Source organism: Aotus nancymaae, unplaced genomic scaffold, assembly GCF_030222135.1.
Source record: "Aotus nancymaae isolate 86718 unplaced genomic scaffold, 86718_ANA_hifiasm-v0.15.2.pri h1tg000011l, whole genome shotgun sequence".
Classification (NCBI taxonomy): Eukaryota; Metazoa; Chordata; class Mammalia; order Primates; family Aotidae; genus Aotus; species Aotus nancymaae.
In genome coordinates, this window is record NW_026988422.1 from 86,252,661 (window position 1) to 86,275,052 (window position 22,392).

The 22,392-nt window shown below is 54.5% G+C and overlaps 1 protein-coding gene across 4 annotated transcripts in view; it reads right to left on the reverse strand.

Annotated features, from left to right (window-relative positions):
• Window positions 1-356: 356 nt before the first annotated feature.
• Window positions 357-22,392, reverse strand: part of CDC42BPB (CDC42 binding protein kinase beta) — a 112,434-nt gene continuing 90,398 nt past the window's right edge. The window contains exons 22-37 of one of the 4 annotated variants that reach the window (XM_012471197.3): window positions 19,901-19,987; window positions 19,497-19,574; window positions 17,499-17,604; window positions 16,838-16,974; window positions 16,116-16,255; window positions 14,216-14,297; window positions 12,975-13,191; window positions 12,504-12,566; window positions 10,831-11,427; window positions 7,108-7,205; window positions 6,928-7,012; window positions 6,715-6,832; window positions 6,500-6,617; window positions 5,520-5,625; window positions 5,327-5,397; window positions 357-1,799 (exon numbers count right to left, since the gene is read on the reverse strand). In XM_012471197.3, coding sequence (XP_012326620.1) covers window positions 1,668-1,799; window positions 5,327-5,397; window positions 5,520-5,625; window positions 6,500-6,617; window positions 6,715-6,832; window positions 6,928-7,012; window positions 7,108-7,205; window positions 10,831-11,427; window positions 12,504-12,566; window positions 12,975-13,191; window positions 14,216-14,297; window positions 16,116-16,255; window positions 16,838-16,974; window positions 17,499-17,604; window positions 19,497-19,574; window positions 19,901-19,987 — 2,235 coding nt within the window. In that variant the 3' untranslated portion in view covers window positions 357-1,667. Of the gene's footprint in view, window positions 1,800-5,326; window positions 5,398-5,519; window positions 5,626-6,499; window positions 6,618-6,714; window positions 6,833-6,927; window positions 7,013-7,107; window positions 7,206-10,830; window positions 11,428-12,503; window positions 12,567-12,974; window positions 13,192-14,215; window positions 14,298-16,115; window positions 16,256-16,837; window positions 16,975-17,498; window positions 17,605-19,496; window positions 19,575-19,900; window positions 19,988-22,392 lie in introns of those variants that run through there. The other 3 variants (XM_021675233.2, XM_012471198.3, XM_064375241.1) reach the window with 3 other exon arrangements.

Genomic DNA, 22,392 nt, shown 5'->3' on the forward strand with positions numbered 1-22,392 from the left:
TCACCCTGGCCCAGGCCTCTCCCAGAGCTCCTGCCTCTTCCCGGGCACTCTGGCCCACCCCATCCCGTCCCTTTGGGCTGCTGCGAGGTTACCATGTATGGTTGTGGACAGCCTCCTGGGGCCCTGGCGCTGCCTGGCTCGGGCTCACAGGCACACTGCCCTCCTTCCACCCTTCAGTCCTGCCCCAAGGATGCCCCCTGCTCAGGTTCACCCCTCCAACAGCAGCATCCGTGACCTGTGAGTTACCCAGAATAGCTTCCACTGGCAAGGCGGCTCCTTCACTGCCTTTTGGAGCTCAGGCACTTCTGGGGCCCAGACACACGCAGGTGACACGTTATCATCACATCCAGACGGACTGCTGGGAACTTTAAAACTGCTGTCTTCTGCTTTATTGACAGGTAAATTGTTCAAAAATGTTCTCACGATTCAATAATTACAAAGACTCAGACTTACATTAAAAAAGTAAAAACCAGAACCCCCCTTCAGGTGCCCGTCCAGCAGAAGGCCCAGGAGGGCAGTGGGGTGGGCAGGGCTGGCGGAGCTGGGCCAGTCAGTGCCGACTTGGGGAAGAGCACATCCTGAACAGGCTTGCCAAGCAGCCAACCGGTGGGAGGACAGGGGAGGCCCGGCCCAAGCTGCGGACAAGCTGTGTCTGCCGCCAACAGTTAACCACGAGCCTCTGATGACACAGGGCCACAGAGCTGGTCACTCAACATCTGACACAAAGAAGGGTGAGGTGAAATACACGCGAAGGGCATCGCTGCGCCGTGGGCCAGGGCCGGTGTGCAGGAGTGTGTTGGGTGGGTCTACGTGATCATAAGGGCTACTAATCACCAGGGCTCCATGCGGGGGTGGGGGCGGGTGGGGTGTCCCAGTGGCTGCAGTGTGGCTCCCTGAGGCTCTGGCCTCAGCCCAGCAGGCCGCAGGGCCTGCCTGCACCGCGACACTTGCTGGTTTTATGGCAGGAGGCAGAAGCCTTGGAAGCGAGTGGAAAGCAGAGACTATAGCTGACTTCACAGTAGTAGATACTGGTGACACTTCATGGCTGTGACCCAGAATGAACGTGACGCACACAGGGACACAGGGTGTCACTGGTCCCGGGCCTCTGTCCATGACCAGGTGGTCAGCAGCACTTCTGCAGCTGACTATGCAATGGCTAAATGAATAAAAAGGCCACAAACTAACCTCCACTTTCCTCTGTCTTCAAAATTCTAGTGACACTGGGAATGCTAGACGACGTCTTACTATTCTCCTAAGGTCCTAGGGTTTCAGGAACTAGGGAAAGACTGGGTACTGAGGCTGTGTCCCCAGCTGTCTGCTTCCGAAGCAGCCGTATTATGACGGGTTTCTGCTGAGGAAGTGGCGTCAGCAGGGCCCCACATGCCTTCTTGGGCTGTCTGTCAGGGGTGGGAGAGGGGCTGTGTGGGGTCCTTCACGTGCAGACGGGACATTGTCGCCTCACAGCTGTGCAGACGAACGGATCTGGTCTACTGCCACGAACAATGCGGCATAAAACTGATCAATATTATAATAAAGATTTGTCTTCATCTCCGTATCTACAAAGTGACTCTACATTTCCTTGGACAACACTGGAGGGCCCGCTCAGTCTTGGCACTGACGCTGAAGGCCATCCCCAGCTCCCTGGGCCCTGTGGCGTGCTGGTGGCTTCAGGCGTCACAGGCCGGCTGCTCCAGGCCTTCCAGGGGGAGCTGGCTCCTGTGGGGGGAGTTAGGGCTCGGTGGACCGCTGGGGTTGGAGCTGTTTGATGGAGTTGAGTGTTTGGTGGAGTCCGAATCCGGCTGTGAACAGGAAGAGGGCAGGGTGAGCACCTGCTGCCCTAGCCTGAGGAGGCAGTGCCCAGCTGGACGCGCATGTCTGCCCAGGGACAGCTGTGGCAACTGCTCTTCCCCTTTCGAGTCATGAGAACACACAAGCTTCTCCACCAGCGATTCCTGGGGGCCTTCAGCTTGCTGGTGAGAGTCACAAATTGATGTCTCACCCCACTCAAAAATAACACAGGAATTATTACAAGAATTGTAATGAAGAAACCAGATGAGGCGGGGTGCAGTGGCTCCCACCTGTAACCCCAGCACTTTGGAAGGCCAAGGTGGGTGGATGGCACTCGAGGTCAGGAGTTCAGGACCAGCCTAGCCAACATGATGAAACCCTGTCTCTACTAAAAATACAAAAATTAGCCGGGCACAGTGGTGCACACCTGCAACCAAGCAGTCCACATTCACAAACATGACACTCTTTCCTGAGAAAAGCACTAGGAATAGAAGGGCACTCCCTCAAATGATGAAACAGCTAACAATACTCAGTGGTGAGAGACGAAATTTCCCCCAAGATCAGCGACAAGGATGCCTGCTTTCACGACCACTATTCAACATGGCACTAGGAGTTCTAGCCAGAGCAACCAGGGAAGAAAAAGAAAGAAAAAGGATTCCAAGTTAGAAATAAAGTAAAACCATCTCTGTTTGCAGACGATGTGATTCTACACATAGAAAATCCAGGGCACAAGATCAACACACACAAGTCAGCTGTATCTCTATACACCAGAAATGAACACATTGGAAGGGAAACGGAAAAAAAAAAAATTCAATTTACAATAACATCCGAAGTAATAGCTAGGAATAGTTTAACCAGAGAAGTGAAAAATTTGTACACTATAAATTACAAAACATTGCTGAAAAAAAATAGCTTAAATAAATGGAAAATATCCGACGTTCATGGAGTAAGTATATTGCTCAGATGGCTGTTCCAGGCTGGGTGGTGGCTCACGCCTGTAACCCCAGCACTTCAGGAAGCCAAGGTGGGTGGATCGTTTCAGGTCAGGAGTTCGAGACCAGCCTGGCCAACATGGCAAAACCCTGCCTCTACTGAAAATACAAAAATTAGCTGGGCATGATGGCAAGTGCCTGTAGTCCCAGCTACTCAGGAGACTGAGGCACCAGAATCGCTTGCAGTGAGCTGAGATCGTACCACTGCATTCCAACCTGGGCAACAGAGCAAGACTATGAATCAAAAAAAAAAAAAAAGCAAACAAAAAAAAATGCATTACGAGGAACGTAAATGACGACAACCTGTAGAACAAGAGAAGACGCCCGCAAATCACATCTCTCACAAGAGCCTGCTATTCAGAACACCATCACAGAAAGACAAACCACCGATTCAAAAATGGGCAAAGGCCTTGAGCAGGCATTTCTCTAAAGAAGGTACGAAGTGGCCAATAAGCTTAAGAAAAGATACTCAAGTCTTTAGGGAATGCAATTCAAACCACAGTCAGGTACCACTTCACAGCCACTAGGATGACTATTAAAAAGAAAACAAAAACACGGAAAGTATTGGTGAGGATGTGGGGTATGAGAACCCTCATACACTGCTGGTGGAAACGTAAAATGGTACAGCTGCTGCAGAAAACAGTTTGGTGGCGCTTCAAAGTTAAACACAGAATCACCACATCAATCCAGCAATCCCACTCACAGCCACAGACCCCAATGTGAAGACAGGCACTGAAAGAAGTATGTGCACACGCGTCCCCAGCACCATGCACTGCGGCCCAAACCGGCGTCGGGAAGAACGGGCAAACAAGGTGGGCTCTGTCCATATAAGAGAGTATTATTTAGCAATGAAAACGAAACAGTGACACATGCTACAGCGGCGGTGACCACGGAAACAGTCTGCCAAGTGAAAGCCAGGCACAAAAGGTCAAAACCATTTCTTGGGGGGCGGGAGGAAAAACAAAATTTCTATACGAAAGGCTGGGCACTCCGTTTCCACAAAATGTCCATAACGGGAAATCTCAGAAAACGGGGCTGCCCAGGTTCTAAGGGGAGGGAGTGATGGGGAGAGAATGCTTAAGGGACAGGAATTTACTTTGAAATGATGAAAATGTCTTTTTTATTTATTATGTTTTAGAGACAGGGTCTCGCTACATTGCCCAGGCTGGCCTTGAACTCAAGCGATCCTCCCACCTCAGCTTCGCTAGGAGCTGGTACTACAGGCATGAACCACTGCGCCCAGCCTGGAGTAATGGAGATGTTTCTGAATGAGAAAGAGGTGGTGAATGTTCTAAATGTCACTCAGTTGTTCACTTCGGTCATCTGGGCCTGGTGTGCTGGCTGATGCCTGTCATCCAAATCCTCTGGGAGGCCGAGGTGGGAGGACAGCTTGAGCCCAGGAGTTGGGAGACCAGCCTGGGCAACAGTGAGGCCCTGCCTCTGTTATCACTTTAAAAAAAAATAGTTGTTTTGTGACTTTCATTTAAAAGAACAAACAAGGTCATGCAGACGAAACAGGCACTAGCTGCCTCGGGACACGGTGCCCTGAGAGGGATGCCATGTCCTCTGTGTGGTGTGACAGCCCAAGACACACATCGAATCTCCTGAGCGGGAAACAGCACAGACACAAGCTCCGGAGCAAGCTGTAAAGTAACAGCAGTGCTCGCTGCAAAAATGTTACCACCCACCAGACAAAGACAGGCTGAGGGCCTGCTGCAGAGTAAAGGGCGGGGAGCAGGACGGACAAAGGACGGAAAGTCAGAGGACGTCCAGAGGAAGAGACACCGACCTTGGCAGAACCAGTAATGTGTGCAAGGCACCTGCACATCTGTTGGGCAGCCGATGTTAAAACATCTCAGTGCTGGGGCTGAGATGTGTGCTGCAGTGATGGGCCTGGCCCCTCTGCCTCCCTCCCTCCAAGGATGGCGCCGAGGGCTCGGCCCTCAGCTCACTCCTCAGCCCACAGGACTGCAGCTCCCCATCTCCCTCGATTGCATTCTCACCCCCATTCTGCACAGGGGAAACTGAGGCCAGAGCAGTGCAGCTGAGCTGCGTGCAAGAACGCTGCCAGCCAGAGCACGGCTTGTCCCCGAGGTGGTCCCCACCCTCTGGCACCTAGCGCCATCCCAGGGGAGGAGCAGAAGAGACCAATGTGGAAGGCCAGCCTGGCCCAAAGCAACCACATGTGTCACACTGTATGTAGTACATAAAACAACACAGGGGAGTCCCAGAGGAAGGAGCAGCCTCTGGAGGAGCTGGTTGGCTGGAAAGCTTCCATTCCTTGAGGGGCAGTGACAACCCGCCCCCAGCCAGCGCTCCCAAAGGAGACATAGGATCTGACCAAGAGATGGCTGCCTGGGCCTCCCGGAGGAAGGGACGGCCACCCCTGCCTCCCTGCCACCCTGTCACTCTCACACTGCACAGAACAGCCCAAGTAGGGTGCTCCAGAAGGGCTGTCCCACTACTCAGGCCCCCATATCTTCGGGCTGTTTCTCCTCCTGCAGTGACAGCTCACGGCCACAGCACTGCACCTGGGCATGTCTCACCTCTTTGTCAAAGTCCTGGTCTGGATCGGACATACTTCTCAGAGGCACAGCCACACCGGGCTCCGATCCACCTATGGAGCAAGGACAGCTTTCCTCTTAGGGAAAAATTCAAATATGGAATAAAAATTCTGGGGTCTCCCCATTCCCACCTCCCACCTCCCCCAGGGTGGTGGGGGCCACGCTTGCTCCGCACCTGACGAGGGCCACGAGATGTAGGGCTTGTTCCTGGACGGAGGCTGGCGAGCCAGGCTGGTGGGCGTGGGGCCTGGCCTTTCCTCCTGGGAGGGGGGCCCAGCACTCTGGACAGAGACAGCAACACATGAGTATGCTTGGGAGACATAAAGAAGGGTCAGTGGCGAAGTTTGTGCCACCTATGGTGGCTGTGGCCCCCTGACTTTTATGAGCAAAATGGGGGCCAGAAATCTCCCTGGAATGGACAAGGGCTCAGGGCAGTCTGGAACTAAGAACTGGCAACAGCAACTTAGGCCAGGTCAAATCCTGTAAGAAGCATTTATTTTTTTTGTTGAGACTGAGTCTCACTCTGTCCCCTAGTTTGGAGTGCAGTGGCACGATCTTAGCTCACTGCAACCTCTGTCTCCTAGGTCCAAGCGTTTCTCCTGCCTCATCCTCCCCAAGTAGTTGGGACTACAGGTGCCCACCACCATGCCCAGCTAATTTTTGTAATTTAGGAGAGACGGGGTTTCACCATGTAGGCCAGGCTGGTTTCGAACTCCTGACCTCCAGGTGATCCACCTGCCTCAGCCTCCCAAAGTGCTGGAATTGAGCCACCAGACCCAGCCTAAAAAACATACTTCTTAAATAAAAAAGAGAAAGTATGCTATCTGTTGGTATGAAGGGCTACTTAGAAATCACGACCTGACAGCAAATAGCCTTAGGAAACTCTTAACAGGCTGACGCGGTGACAGACTCCAACAAGCACACCTGCAGCATCATTGCCAGGGTGGCCTGGGGTCTGCACACAAGGCCTGTGACAGGAATAGTGCTTGTGAACACAGCTTCAGTGAGACAGGCTTGTGTGACACGTCAGAGCACAGTGCCAGCATTGGCGGGTGGGCCCTGCCTTTGGGACGGTCTCAGCCGCCACGGCAGTTGGGGAGGAGAGGATGGAGTGCCCTACCTGGCCTGCCCGCCCCACCACGGCCGTGCACGCACCAGAGGCAGGTCCATGAGCACCTGCATGCCGTCGCCTGGGCCCATGTGAGCCACGTGGTTGAAGTTGGTTGGGTTGGATATCATTTTGGATCTCAATTCTGGGTCTCTAAGCATCTCTCTGGGGAAAAGAAACACTTTTGAGATTCATGGATATGAGAATCCTCTTGGCCCTCCCCAGAGCGAGGCCTGGTTGGCCCCGTGAGGCCCGCTCCTACCGCCGCTGCTGCAGTCTCTCCTCCTCCGGGACCTTGAAGACGAACCGCCTTTTGCTCCTGGTGCGCAGCATCTGCTTCTTGCTGTTGTCGCAGGTGTCTGGCAGGTTGAGAACCGCTCCTACAGAAGCAGAGCGCGCGGTGATGGTGCTGCAGCGCCAGGGACACGCGCCCCTCGCCCCCTTCCCTCCACTCCCGGTGCAGAGGAAGGCTCACCCGAGAACTTGCTCTTGAAGTAGATCAGGCGTGGAGGTTCACAGTTGAGGAGGTTGAGGGTGCCTTCCGAGTTCAGGGGCCTTATCTGGATCAGAAGCCAAGGAGGGACAGTAAGCGCGGGCCAAGCAGACCGCACCGGGAGAAACCCGCCCGCACCAGAGGGCGCCGAGGCCGCCTTACCCTGCGCAGGCCTATGGTCTGCACCCACTCCATGGTGCGCACATCGAAGACGTCGACGCCATACTCGCTGTACACCGTGACGTGGGTGGGGCTGCAACCTAGCGCAGACGGAGCGGAGCGGGGTGAGCCAGGGCGGCTCAGAACTCACCTGCCCTCGGGCTGGAGGCCACGCCTTGGCACTTGAACAAGTGCGGAGGCGGCAGCACTGCCCTCAGCTGGTTCACGTCACCAGAGACTTCACGTTCCCACTCTGGAATTCATCTTCATTTCAAAGTTTAAACAAACACAATCGAATGTTTAAAGGCTCCACCATCACTTCTGTAACTGGTATTTTGAAGACTATAGTACAGATGTTGAAGGTGACTTAAAAAGTCTGGTTTTTCATTTAGCTCTCATGAGATGGTACTATCATGAAAGCTACTAATTCAGGCTTATCACACTGGAAACTCAGGGAGAGGCTGTTTAGTAGTGAGGTGAATTCCTTCTGTAGGAGATGGCAAGTCAGGTTTCCAGGTAGGTATTAAAACCACACAGAAACCCACCACTGACCTCTGGCCAACAACCCTGCCTGTCTGCCCTCCACACTGACCCCAGACCCCTAGGCACCCGTGCTGTGGGGGTGGGGGAGGCCCCTCTGCAGCCTGGTCTGAGGGCGAATGCAAGTGAGGGTGAGGGCTTCTTGCAGGGAGCTCTGGCGTCCAAGCTCTGCTCCTCACCTCCTCCTGTTAGCTTACGGCAGCACCACCACCCAGGGCACCAAGGATGTGAGGAGAAGGACTGCAGAGCCTTTGGGCACTTGGGGTTTAAGGGGCTTTCTCCACATTTAGAACAGCAATGACACAGCTGCACCACGTGATGGAGACGCGGTGCGTGTCCACCGCTCCGTCCCTCCATGTGGGTGGCACACTCACTGTCCCCACAGCCCCTCGGCGTGGCTTGGCTCCTAGCCATCACCTTGCAGAAACACAGAGCTGTGAGGTGGCAGGTCCCAAATGCAAGACAGCTCCAGCTCAGTGATTGTTCTGGCTCTTCAACCTCCAGAGTTAAAGGTTAATCTGCATCATGACATACCTCACTGCCCGATGATGTGTTTTAAATGCCTTCTGCTCTGTTTCTATCACAGATTCCAAATAGGCTACAAGATCAGGCCCATTTTCTTTTTTTTGAGGCATCATCTCGCTCTGTCACCAGGCTTGAGTGCAGTGGTATGATCTTGGCTCACTGCAACCTCTGCCTTCCGGGTTCAAGTGTTTCTCCTGCCTCAGCCTCCTGAGTAGCTGAGATTACAGGTGTGTACCACCAGGCCTGGCTAATTTTTTTTTGCATTTTTAGTAGAGATGGGGTTTCACCATGTTGGCCAGGATGGTCTCACTCTCCTGGCCTGGTGATCCACCCCATAGGCCTCCCAAAGTGCTGGGATTACAGGCGAGCCACTGCGCTGACCTAGATCAGGCCTTACCTTCTGAATACAAAAAGAAAATCAAACAGGGTTTGCAAAAGACAAAAGATGTTGGCCTGGTCACCAGATGCTTCAGGGGCATTCCAGATGCACCTGTAAGGCCTCTGAGAGCCGCGTGCAAAAGCAGACCCTGAACTGACCTTCAGGGAACCGCTCTCCACACAGGGGCTTCTGGGAAGGCCCTCACCTGCTGTCACTTGCAAGGAACCATGGAGAAGTCTAATGTGCTGACTCAGTGATAAACAGATTTCCAGTCTAAAAAAAATTTAAGCTAAAGAGTATTATAAAGAACCTGGGGTCTGACAGATGTGATATGTGACTGATGCAGGACACATGGCCCCTGTGGCCCTCGGCTGCCTCCTCCGCAACAGAGTGGATGACACCTGCCCTAAGGGCCAGGGAGGGGCCGCGGAGGCCACCCGCACAGGGTGCTCAGCACAGGTGCAGAATGAGCAGCTCCTCCTCCTGTAGGTGGTGAAATGACTTTTGGTCAGCTCTGAAACTCATCTGCATTTACTGCCTCCATGGGAGAGGCAGCCCACCAAGGTGGAGAACCCTGGAACTTCAGGTGTCTATGCCAGACACGCATGGCCAGGATCGCAAATACACTAAAGTGACCTGGGTCCTCTTCAGCGTTACACTTTGCAAAAACACAAATCCTGTGTGGTTCTGAACCCTGTGCTGGCTGCCTAGGAAGAGAACAGGGTGTAGGGGGAGAGTCCAGGACAAGGGGTGCTGGGGCAGTGGACTGGGCCCTTCCTGCACCTCACCCCAGGCCCCATGGCCCGGCCCCACTGCCCACACGTCTGCTGTGGCATGGCCATTGGGATGGAGCTGGGACACACTGCAGTAAGCTCCTGTGGGTGGAGGCTGGCACGCACCTCAAAGGCCTGGTGTCTAGCCACGATGCCTGGGTATGCTGCCACCTCACAAGGCCAGCAATGGGGCAGACAAAGGGTTAGCTTCAGGTAAGTGAAGAACGTAATTCCCCCACCTCCTGCCCCGTTACCCCATCTGCCTGGCATGTCTCCTCCTTCCCTGCCTCCCCTTCATCTGTGGATTTCATGGTGCAGGTTACTCTGATAGATCAAACAGAGGGATTCTGAGGTTTAAGGTTTCCTTCCATTTTTTTTTTTAAGAGACAGGGTCTCATTCTGTCCCTCAGGCTAGAGTACAGTGGTGTGATCATGGTTCACTGGAGCCTCTGTCTCTGGACTCAAGAAATCCTCCTGTCGCAGTCTCCCAAATAGCTGGGACTACAGGCGTGTGGCACCGTGCCGGGTTAGTTTGTTTTGGTTTTTAATAGAGACGAGGCTGGTACTGAACTCCTGAGGTCAAGTGAGCCTCCTGCCTCAGCCTCATACACCGCTGGGATTATAGGTGTGAGCCACCACTCCCTGCCTGGTTTAAGGTTTTAAAAGCAATCAGACAGCGGGTCAGGTGGGAAGTGCCCACTGGTGTTACTTTCCCTAGTGCCATCATTCACACAGAAAGTCATGTCAACTAAGTAAATTAAGTGACCCAACTGTTTGAAACGGCTCCTACCACTCTCAGAATAACACTTGTCCCAAGAGGGACTGTAACTTAGACACCAGAGGTGAATTTTTTCTGGCCACCCAAACCCTTCAGTTTCTCTTTACTACTGTGTAAGTTTATATATTACCATGAGAAAGGCTTTTTTTTTTTGGAGATGGAGAATTGTTCTGTTGCCAGGCTGGAGTGTAGTGGCGTGATCTTGGCTCACTACAACCTCCGCCTCCCTGTTTCAAGCCTCAGCCTCCTGAGTAGCTGGGTTTACAGGCACATGCCACCATGCCCGGCTAATTTTTATATTTTTGGTAGAGAAAGGGTTTTACTATGTTGGCTAGGATGGTCTTGATCTCCCTCGTGATCCGCCCGCCTCAGCCTCCCAAAGTGCTGGGATTACAGGCAGAAGGCCTTTTAAACAAGAGATGAACGCCATGCCCCATCCTCCGTTTGCCTGGTCCTTCGTCCACTGACTGGGTCTTCTGCTGAGGCCTCTGGAAGAACCAGCCCCATGTGCTCAAGGGAGAGCGGCTGCTGAGCCCGCCCACCGCTGGTCTGAGACGTTGAGATCTGCACCGTGCCTGCTGCTGTGGGCGGCCACGGAGCGTACCTCTCCTGATGCTTTGTGACTACTAGACTCAGGGAACTAGAAGACACACCAAAGCAAAACCGAACACATGCTGACTGTCGGTGGGAAAAGCAGCAACAGGGATATGCAACAGAAAACATATACATACTACAGGCGACAGGAGCCGCAGGCCACATGAGCTCCTGCGCGCGTGCCCTCCGGCCTTGCGGGTCCACGTACAGTCCCATGTGGCTGAAGCAAAGCAGGTACTCCTCGCTTTCGAGCTCCACAGCACAAAGGGCATCAAAAGACTGTTGTGAGAGGAACGCAAGCGAGGGGTCATTGGGATTTACCAGGTTTAGAGGCTGCCCGTCCCCCTGGATGCTCAGCAGGCAGAACCCAGAAGGGTAGCCCACACAGAGCCTGTCCCTGAGCACCGCCAGGCACTGCACGCTGCCAGGAGCCAAAATCTCATTGAACTTTCTGTGGAATGGCTTAGTTCTCTGGATCTCATAGCAAAGGATCAGCCGTTTCACGGCTACAAACAGGCAGGTGGCAGAGCTCTTCTTCAGCGTCGCCGTGGCCATGAGCTGGCAGCCTTTGGTTTCTGGAAGCTTGATGTCAAAGCTGCCTTCTGCTCCGTCAAGGGACGACCACGGACAGAGGTGCACGTGGTGGTTCCGGCCACACAGGAGGACCACGATCTTCTCTCTGGGAGCAAGCTCGATCTGGTGCACCTTCTTACAGTCAGCTGCGCGGACGATCACTGTGGTGTGGAGGACAGTGTGAGGCCAACAGAACGGCCAGCGGCTCGCAGGGGCTGACGGCTTTGGCTAAAGACCTGCCTGTAATGCCCTGGGCCCCTCCCCTGGGCTCCCTTCCTATGTGTGCAGCCTGAGCCCAGCCCTGAGCCTGTCCCTGCCCACAAAGCCAGCAGCCTGAGTGCCCCGGAGAATCTGCCCTATACACGCACAGCGTGCTCAGAGGGCAGCCTCGGGGCCGGGCAGAAGGCTCCTCCGCCTCTGCTGCTGTGCACACCCCTCAGTGCACCAGGGCAGCGCTTCCACCTGGGTCCTCGTGCAGCAAGGCCCTGGGGTGACCTGGGCCTCCTTCCATCTTATCCTTGAACCAGAGAACCCTCGCGCTGCACATGACGAACAAAGGGCTGCCCCGACCCGCTGGAACCGAGACGAGTCCTCTGACGGCACTGCCCTCACATAGTCCCAGGTTAACCTAAGCCCCCTGCTTGCTCAGGACCTCCCCAAAGAGTTGCCAGAGCCTCGCCCAGCAGCTGCCCCACCCTTCTCCCTCCATGGCCGTAGCAGGCTGAGACACTGGGTCTGTCGAGAAAGCACTACGGCTCCCGTGAAATGCTGCTGGATGCCTTGAGGGATGCTCCCAGGACCCCTGCCCCACTGCCCAGGGACAGTTCCAGTCTCCTGAAGTTTCTGCTCCTAGACCCGGGCTGTGGAGCGGGCGCGTGCAGGGAGACCTTTTGCCCTTCCTCACTGGGGAGAGTGAAGTGTCAAAATTGGAAGCAAAGAAACTAAAGCTTCTCAAGTGAAGCCTCAGCACAGGTTGGGAAATCTCAGCTGTTCCTCCTTCCAGGGGCGTCCCTTGACCCCCACCCACTCCCGCTCAGTGCTCTCCTGAACTCAACGGATGCGACACGGATTTTGCACGTCGCCAGACACTCGGCGCTGGTCTCCATGGCACGCTGGCCCCCCCGCACCTTCATCAAGTGCATGTGTCTTAGCCCTTAGCAGCTACTGACCCTGCGCTGTCTGCAGAGGTCAGGCTGGGCCTGTGACATTCCAGGCTGGCAATCCACTGCTCACTCACCATCTCGGGTGACCTCGATGACATACAGCCCTTCTTCTAAGCCGACCGCAATCCTGTCTGCATCTGTGGAGGGTAAGTAACAGAAAGTCAGTACAGCTGACCAGGAACAGCATGGGTTTGAACTGCGTGGCTCCGCTTATTCATGGGGATTTTCAACCATGTCGGTGAAAACACAGCATCCCCGGGATGTGAAACTTTGGTATCAGGGTGACTTTCTGTAAACATGGACGCTGCAGGGCCAATGGTGGGAGTGAGTCTGCGAGGATTTGGGTGTGTGCAGGGCTCCTTGGGCACCCCCAGGCTTACCCAGGGCCGACTGTCCGCACAGGTCACCTGCTTCTCAACACGCAGGGAGAAACCGTCCAGAAACCCTAATGGACAACGTGCCTGTGACCTGCGTCTGACTTTCAGATGGGCACCGCAGAGTGCGGCTGCTTCTGACACGTAAAGGACACAGGCTTTGGGACGTACCCACGATGGCAGCCGTCAAGACGGCCTTGATGAGAGGCAGCGAGCTGTCGTAGGCTTCCAAGGGAACATGCACGACCCGGTTCCTCAGCCGGTTTTTATGAAGGATGGCCTGGAGTCCTTCCAGAATCCCAACCCACTTTCTCTTTTCGTTCTCATTTTCTGTCAGAATGAGCAGCGAGCTGGTCTTAGAAGGTGCACCTAAGAGAGAGGCCGTCACCTTCAGGCCAGAAAACAGAAGAGAAGAGAGGAGCCATCAGACACCGAAGCCGCACAGATGCCATGGCCCTGCTGGGGACATACACCCCGGAGCAACAGGTGCCGGTGCGCTTCCCCAGCGGAAGCCCTGACCCCACCTCGCTGGGCACCTTGCAGGGGCTCCAGCAGCAGGACGCAGAAGGGGCGGGGTTCTAAATAGCCCCGTGAAGTCCCTTCCCGGTCCCATTTTTGTTAATTCTGCTTTTGCCAAAACTATAAATAGCTGCCTACTTTAAATTTGCTTTCTTGGATAATCATTATAAATAAAAGTAGATTCTGACGTGTCCAGGAAAAGAGGGTCTCAAAAACACTGGCCCAAATCCTGCCTCCCTGTGATGGCCTCTGAGCATGCACTGATGGTTTCAGCCGCTGCCCATCACCATCGCTCCAGCAACGATGGCAACGTCCTGCACCGTGTATAGGATGCTGTTTCTGAATAGAGATGTGATTTAGCAAAAACTGACTTACAGACTTAGTTTTGTTGTCAACCAAAATTTTACTGTGTTTATAAAAAAAAAAAATCCCCAATGGAGGGGGCTGGAGGGTTTCTTTCCCCAATTCACAGTCTTCTAGAAACATCCTAGTGCTACAATGTCTAACACTAATTCAGTGAGGGACTCAATCAGCCAACAAAAACGCTGGCTCTGACTGGTGCTGGGGAGCGCTGGAGCGGCACCTAACCCGCCACAGCGCCCACCCAGCAGTGCCCGGATGTGGACCGGGTGGAAGGAGTTTCAGATGTAGGAGGAAAAGGGAACGTCAGTGAAGTGGGAGGTCTGGGAAGAAGCCAGCCAGGACGCTCCGAGATGGGCACAGGCTGCTGCTCTGCCAGGATGTGGACGCACAGGGACCTGCGGCCGGGCTGGAGGCTGAGACCCGGGAGCCAGACGGGGAGCGCGCTGGCGGCTGCCGTGGCACGACGGCAGGCCTGGAATAATCAGTTTTAACCATGTGATTTGTTACAAAGAATAATGGAAAATCCGTACCCTGAATATACACGGAATGTCTCGGCGGGTAGCATGAATGACATCTGAGGCCAGGACTGAGCTCACGGAAAACTCTTCATCTCTGGTAAGAAAGAAACATTGACCCCACTGGGAGACAGGCACACAGGGCCGGAGGCCCGCGCCCTGCCCTGCTCTGCCATGGCCCTCCACCCCCGTGTTCCGCAGTAGAGGGCGGGTTCCTCGCCTCCCCCAGGTGTAAAAAACACGGGCAGGGCCAACAAATGACTCAAGACTCTGGCAGGTGTTTCAGGGCTTAGGCTGCTGGAAGGGAAACCGGGAGCCTCATCCACACTGTGCTGGTGCCCGTCAGACTATGCCAGTTACAGACGACCCGCTCTGCACTTGGCACAGCCAGGCAGTCCCTCCATAGCCACGTGCAGAGGACAAGTGGGGTGGGGGGTGGGTGTGGAGGTAAGAGGGGGAGTGGGGGAGTTGGCCATGAGGTGTGGAGGTTTGAGTGGGGTGTGGAGATGAGTAGGGGAGTGGGGGAGTGGGGCGTGGAGTGTGGAGGTGAGGGGGGAGTGGGGTGTGGAGGTGAGGGGGGAGTGGGGTGTGGAGGTGAGGGGGGAGTGGGGTGTGGAGATGAGGGGGGAGTGGGGTGTGGAGGTGAATGGGGTGTGGGGTGTGGAGGTGAGTGGGGGAGTGGGGTGTGGAGGTGAGGGGGGAGTGGGGTGTGGAGGTGAGGGGGGAGTGGGGTGTGGAGGTGAGGGGGGACTGGGGTGTGGAGGTGAGTGGGGGAGTGGGGTGTGGAGGTGAGGGGGGACGGGTGTGGAGGTGAGGGGGGACTGGGGCGTGGAGGTGAGGGGGGACTGGGGTGTGGAGGTGAATGGGGTGTTGGGTGTGCAGGTGAGTGGGGGAGTGGGGTGGGGTGTGGAGGTGAGTCGGGGAGTGGGGTGTGGGGTCAGTGTGGAAGTGCTGCTCTGAAGAAGGTCCCAACACTGGGGGTGCTGAGCCTTTCGATGGGACCTGTGGCTTGGGCTTATGCCAACTTTGTGTCCACCAGTGGCTCTTTGCTGGCAGGCCAGGGGCACACCCGTACAAAGCCAGGGACTGGTAGGTGCCCTGAGGGCAGGGGGCGTGGAAGGCGGAGTATGTTGCCAGGTGATCCCGGCACACCCTCATTCTCCTCAGGGTACCCAGCAGCCCTGCCCCAAGAACCGGTGCTACAGATGGAGTCTGTGCACCACACAGGAGACAGGCCACGGCCACTGCAGAGAGGACACAGAAGCGGGAGCTCGGCTCTTGTGCAGGCCCTGGAATGAGTTCGGCCTTAGTGACACGTTTACCTTCACAACAGCCATGCCAGTAATGTGACCACTGTCCTCATCTCACCAACGAGCACAGAGGGCCACAGACGTCAACTCTAAGAGAAAGTGGAAGGAGGCCCCGCCTACTCCTGCAGCTGACACTGGGTGGCACTGAGACAGGGTCACCAGCAAAGGCTACGGCCACCCACACCCGCGTGGCCCACGGCTCCAGACTTCTTCCGCACGCCAAGAGCACCTGCCACGGTCTCTAAAACGCACAGACGGCTGCGGGCCGCACGGCTCTTCTCTGGGATCTGCTGCCTGTTCTTGGTTATGTGGTTTTCTTATGTTGAATACATGCCTCTTTGGCAAACGTTTCAATGCAAACATGTGCAAGGCAGGAAGAGCCTACAGTGTGCATGTTCCTGTGTGCACATGTCCACATGCATGTCTGTTCATATGCAGGGATGCGCTTTACGTCATGACTAACCGTCACCCGTTTTTGCAACTGTCCGACAACGAGGTAGGTGAAGCATCAATGAGGTCAAAGGTTACTACGCGACCCGCTGTCCTTTTGCCCAAAGGCAGAAAAGGAAGATTGATGGAGCAAGGGCAGTGCTGCCCGGACAGACCTGAGATCTAAGACCTGACTCGCAATGACCCCAGGCTGGGTGGACTTTCCTTCAGGCAGATCATAAAGGAAGAGCTTGCAGTCGCAGACAACTGCATATGCACGCTGCCATCCCTTCTTCACCCCGGTGGGCTTTGGGACCTATTGATAAAAACAAACAATGGCCACGTTCCACCAGGCCGGGCAGGCGGCCAGGCTCCTTTACACTCGCTCACCATCTGCTTCCAGCTGCCAGGGACAGCGCTCCCTGTACCCTGCCCAGGCTGGTGGCAGAGCGGTCTCGGGGGAGGGGTGTCTGCCGAGGAAGGCTCAGGGTGGTGCCGGGGAGGGGTCCACGCATGGCGGCAGAAAGCTGGCAGCTTAGGCCACATCGCATCACCCCCATGCAGGGTGCTGTGGTACACGCAGCCGGACAGTCACGTAGAGGTGGGCCTGGCACCGTGGCTTTCAGACCCCACTGAGCTTCCGCCTGCTGGCCGGACACTCAGCCCAGGACAGACTCTGAGTGAACTTCTGCGTGGAGGCCACAGGATGCCCGGGCCATTCAGAGCAACAGCTGTGCCGGCCTGATGGCCTCAGTGCCCAGGAAAGGAGGCCTCCTAGGACTGGCACCAAGGCCACCTGCCACCATGAGGGGCTGCTTTTGAGAGCGGCTGGGCATGGCTATTGGTCACTGCACCCCACAGGCAGCGAGGGCTGAGGGGTGGAGGTGAAGCCGCCTACCTTAACGTGGCCTTTGTAGGCTGTTCCTATGCCTCGCTGCACATCCACACCCAGAGGCCTCTTGGACTGCTCGGGAGGTATTGGGCACACCTGGGGGGCACTGTCTTTGCAGGACACATGGCAAGCGAAGGAACATACTGAAAGAGAAAGAACACTGCTTTCAAAGCTTGCTTCCTACAGAAAAGTCACTGCAGAATCTATGCCTTAAGGAGGCAATTTAATAATTACCAGGTCTCGCCTGGAATCCCAGCACTTTGGGAGGCTGAGTCAGGAGGATCACTTGAGTCCCAGAGTTTGAGACCAGCCTGGGCAACGAAGTGAGACCCCCATCTCTACAAAAAAAATTTAAAAATAGCCAGGCGCGGTGGTGGTGTGTGCCTGGGGTCCTAACTACTTGGGAGGCTGAGATAAGGGAATCACTTGAGCTGGGGAGGTCAAGCTTGCAGTGACCCGTGGTTGCACCACTGCACTCCAGCCTCAGCAACAGAGTGAGACCCTGTCCCTCCACCCAAGAAAACAAACCTGCCCTCAAATAATGCCAATTAAACTTGACTTCAGTTTGGTTTGCTTGCCTAAGAGCTGCCCTGGAGCTGGCTGGTGCCCTGAGCCACAGGGGTATGGCACTGTGCACACTGACCCCAGGAACTGCAATGACACTCACCCTCGCAGGCGTAGCCCTGCCGGATCAGCCCAACCATCAGGGAGGTGCAGTGGCTGCACTGAGTAGGGCTGGAGAAGGACTTGATGCTGAACTGGTGAGCTTTTGGCTGGAGGGAGAAAATCAAGAACACTGAGGTGAACCATGGACTCCTGAGAAGAGCGGCAGATCACCTGCCTGTGATCAGCGTACACGCAACCTGGGCACCAACTCGCAAAGGTGGAAATGTACAAGTTCTTGGTCTGTGTGTTCCCTGACAGGGCTCATGAGACAGTGGTGAAAACCACCTAGGAGCGTGAGCCAGAGACAAACCAACAAATGCTTCCTTCAGTGGGAGAGCTGTCCCCAAAACCGAGGCCAGTGGGCCAGAGCGCTGCGGCAGCAGGGCCAGCGCTCTTTCTGGCTCACGCTCCTGGCCTCCTGGAGACCAGCACAAACTGGCTGTTGGGGGCTGGCGTGGGGCCACAATTGGGCTGGGCTGCACACAGGCCTTGCATGTGTCCAAGAAACACGCCAGAATCACCTACGGGAGAACAGTTCACAACAGCAAACGCCTGGGGAGGCTCATGGTCCCTCATAAGAAGTGGACACGCCGTGATCCCGGCGGGAACGGAAGCAGACCCAAGGCTGAAGGAGGAGTGTGGTGCCGGCCACGCGGGACTGCCTGCTGACGAAGCTCAGGCGCAGCAGAGACCAACAGGATCCTCAGAGGGACACAGATATGGGGAAAACCATTTGCAAGAAGGAGGGCAGTGACCAACATAAACTCCAGGGAGCCGCAGGAAAAAGAGGCTGAGGTGGGCAGGGAGGCCAGGGGGCGGTGGCCGGGCCGTCAGGACTGTGCGTGACACACGAGCACTCTGCAGAGCGGCTGCTGTCAGATACGGTGACCAAACAGACGACCACTCGACTTGGCCCCTGACTCTGCAAGAGTCTTAGTCCAAAAGCCAAACCCTTAATTAGCCTCATCAAGGCTGGCTTCTTATCTCCAGCTGGCTTAGCTGCCTGTGGCGGGAAGCACAAGCAGAGGCCATGTCTACATTAACCACAACAAAAACCACCTTAGGCCAGGGGGCTACGTACTCGCAATGCTTGGAACTCAGGCCTGTCACTGTGGAGACTTTCTGATCTGTACTGATGTTTATACAAAAGAAAAGGGAATGCTACAAAAGAAGCCGAGGTCAAGACAAGGGGATGCAAAAAATAAGTCTGTGGTCACGACAGGGGAGCAGGGGCCCTGTGGGGTCACGACAGGGGAGCAGGGCCCTGTGGGGTCAGGACAGGGGAGCAGGGGCCCTGTGGGGTCAGGACAGAGGAGCAGGGCCCTGTGGGGTCAGGACAGAGGAGCAGGGGCCTGTGGGGTCAGGACAGGGGAGCAGGGGCCTGTGGGGTCAGGACAGGGGAGCAGGGCCCTGTGGGGTCAGGACAGGGGAGCAGGGCCCTGTGGGGTCAGGACAGGGGAGCAGGGCCCTGTGGGGTCAGGACAGGGGAGCAGGGCCCTGTGGGGTCAGGACAGGGGAGCAGGGGCCTGTGGGGCTGCTGTGGCAGCTATCCAGGATGTGCTTGTGCAAAGAATGAGGCTCAGAAACACACATGCACTGCAGGGCCCTTTATGCCACAAGTTGTTCCCACCCACCAGCCACATGGTTCTGTAAGGTTCCCCTCTAAGTGCAGGCAGACAAATGAAAATCAACATGGAGGAGTAAGCTCCCTACGAGTGGAGAGAATATGGCTTGGGGAAAGAGGGAAGGAGAGTGGGGAGACTGAGTGCTAAGCATTTCAATTAGAATGCGTTTGTGTAGCACTGCTATCATGAACACAGGCTCCTGATGGCTTCCTGAATTACACAGCATTCTCAACAAATTTCTTATAGGACATGAGGGTCACTACTGTGTGTAGGCAAAAATGACTAAGTCCGTTTAATGGACACAAAAGGTATTTTCTAAATAACTGAGAATAAAGTAACTAAGAAGGTGCCCTGGGTGAAAGCAAGGCCCCTACCTTCGGTCCAGCCAGAGCCAGGGCCTGCGTGGTGGGCAACGGCACAGCGGATGGCCTCTGCGGGGGCCGAGCCATGTCCTGGGAGACAAGCAGGACAGGTGAGTGTCGGCCCAGCTCAGCTCGGCTGGGACACCTGCCCCACGGGTGCACTTCTCTCAAGAACGTGTTACCCGTGAATAGTTCGGCATTTTTATTTTGCTACAACGTTGAAGCATCTGATGCCAAAGCCTCCCTCGTCTAGGGGAGGGATGACAGTGAATTCTCAAAATGAAAGGTGAGCTTGAGCACCTGGGCAGAAGCCCTCGCTGCAAGCTGTTACGCAGGGACCAGGTGAGCGGCGTCTGCTCACCTGGACACGAGGGCAGACCCCACGTGGGAGCATCACCAGGGCAAGGCTGGCTCACCTCCTGCTGCTCTGATGCAGCCGCAGACATCAACGGGGATGCTTCTGGCTTCGGACCTTGTGTTTCTTGTTCACTAGCTGAGCTGGTCTGTAAGAACCAAGAAAGAAAGAGTGGGGTGAAAGGACATACTCTACAGGATCCAGACTCTACTTACAAGTTCTTTACAAATCAAAGCGCATTCTGCCTGACCCAGAGGTCCCAGCGGTTCTTACTCCTGGATCCTATCACCCCTTGGGTCTCCTCACGGACCCCTGCTCCACCCCCAGCTGGCCGGCCTGCCCTCAGGATCCCTGGCCTTGCAGCCTCTGCGGAGTGATGACCACGTGGGCAGGTAGAGTCTGACAAGTCAGTCACCCCTCAAGGTGAGAATTTGCCTGGAGACGCTTCTAATGCACAGCCCTGAGCATACCCCTCCAGCAGCCTCCTTGCTTGGGCCACTGAAAGGGCAAGACCTGGAAACACAGATCCTTCCTGACCTTTATTCATAAGTAATGTCATCTAAATCTAGCCGTCTTAAGATCAATTAGCCAGGACGGGCATGGTGGCCACACCAGTAATCCTGGCACTTTGGGGGGGCTGAGGCGGGCGGATCACCAGAGGTCAGGAGTTTGAGACTAGCCTGGCCAACATGGTGAAACCCCAACTCTACTAAAAATATAAAAATTAGCTGGGCATGCTAGCACACACCCATAATCCCAGCTACCCTGGAGGCTGAGGAAGGAGAATCGCTTGAACCCAGGAGGCGGAGGTTGCAGTGAGCCAAGATCAAGCCATTGCACTACAGCCTGGGCAACAAAGTGAAAGTCTGTCTCGGGAAAAAAAAAAAAAAAAAAAAAAAAGGATCAATTAGCTAAATAATGCTTCTTAATCTCATTTCAAGGATCGAGAAGAAATTCTAATATCAATAGAGGCCAGTGGGCCCATAAGCAGAAGTAACAATTTCCCTGAAAATGTTATGACACAGGGAAGCAATTTTTTTTTAAACAAATTAAGAGTTCTAATTTCACAGTGATTTATTTGAAGCTAAAGCTACACTCCAAAACGACTTAAAAACAACTCTATTTTAACGAGTATTCCTGAAACGAACAGTTTATCATCAAAGGCCACTGCTGTTTACACAGACGCACACGTAGGTGTGCTTAGCAGTAAGTGTCAGCGCCGACAGACGGTGTCCTAGGACACAGACACGGCTGGGTAGGTACCTAAGAGCAGTTTACAGCTGCATTTTGTGTTCCACATCAGAATCCCAATGAACCAAATCAGATAAACATTTTCCAGCAGTTGCAATTAATTAGGCCACGGAGGAAGGAGCCAAATTCAGACGGGACAGTAGCACACACACAACTGTGTCCTGCAAATTCACAAGGGAAAGGCTAGCTCAACTGGCTGATTATCGAAGCTAAAAAATGTAAGCAAATCTGCCTCATAAATAAGGTACGTTAAGTGAGTTACAGTTCCATCTTTAGATAAAGGAGGAGAAAAACAATATTAAGTAATTTAATTGTAGCCATGGAAAAGCCCCACTCGTTTCATTTTGTCAGTTAATTAATCAGAGGGATGTGGATTCAGGGACAGGAGCACTGAGGAGGCTGTGCACTGAAGGGTGAAAGCCGAGGGAAGCAGCGCTGGCAGTCACTTACTTCTTCCCAAAAGGCTAGCAGGGAAGATGCAGACGAGGTGGAGAGAGAGTCCTTGGAGGTAAGAGACGGGAGGAACAAACATCACTTCCCACCCGTGACACTGGCATGAAGATACATCAACTTATTCTTGGTGGCAGACCATTTCTGGTAATAAGCAACATGTTTCATGCAGGCAGAGTGGGACAAGCAGCTTCTCAAAGACAATTTTCAAAAGACTCTGGAAGCTCTTCCTAACAAAGTCAGACCCTGATAAAGGGTTTTTTCTACTGAACAATAAATGGCTTCCCACTTAAATCACAGAGGCATTAAAGAGGGATTAGCCGGCAGGGGCTGTGGCTTATGCCTGTAATCCCAGGACTTTGGGAGGCCGAGGTCGCAGATCACTGGAGGTCAGGAGTTCGAGACCTGTTTGGGCAACACAGCAAGACCTCATATCTACAAAAAAATTTAAAAATTAACTGAACATGGCAGCAAGTACCTGTAGTGTCGGCTACTCAGGAGGCTGAGGCAGGAGAATCGCTTGAGCCCAGGAGTCTGAGGTTGCAGCGAGCTATGATGGCACCACTGCACTCCAGCCAGGGCAGCAGAGGGAAACCCTGACTCTAAAAAATGGTTATGATGTTAAGTTTTATGTTATGTGTGCTTACATCACAATTTAAAAATAAACTATGGGTCAGGCATGGCAGCCGCGCCTGCAATCCCAGCACTTTGAGAGGCCGAGGTGGGTGGATCACTTGAGGTCAAGAGTTTGAGACCAGCCTGGCTAATATGGAGAAACCCCATCTCTACTTAAAAAAAAAAAAAAAATTACCAGGCATGGTGATGCATGCCTGTAGTCCCAGCTATAGCTAC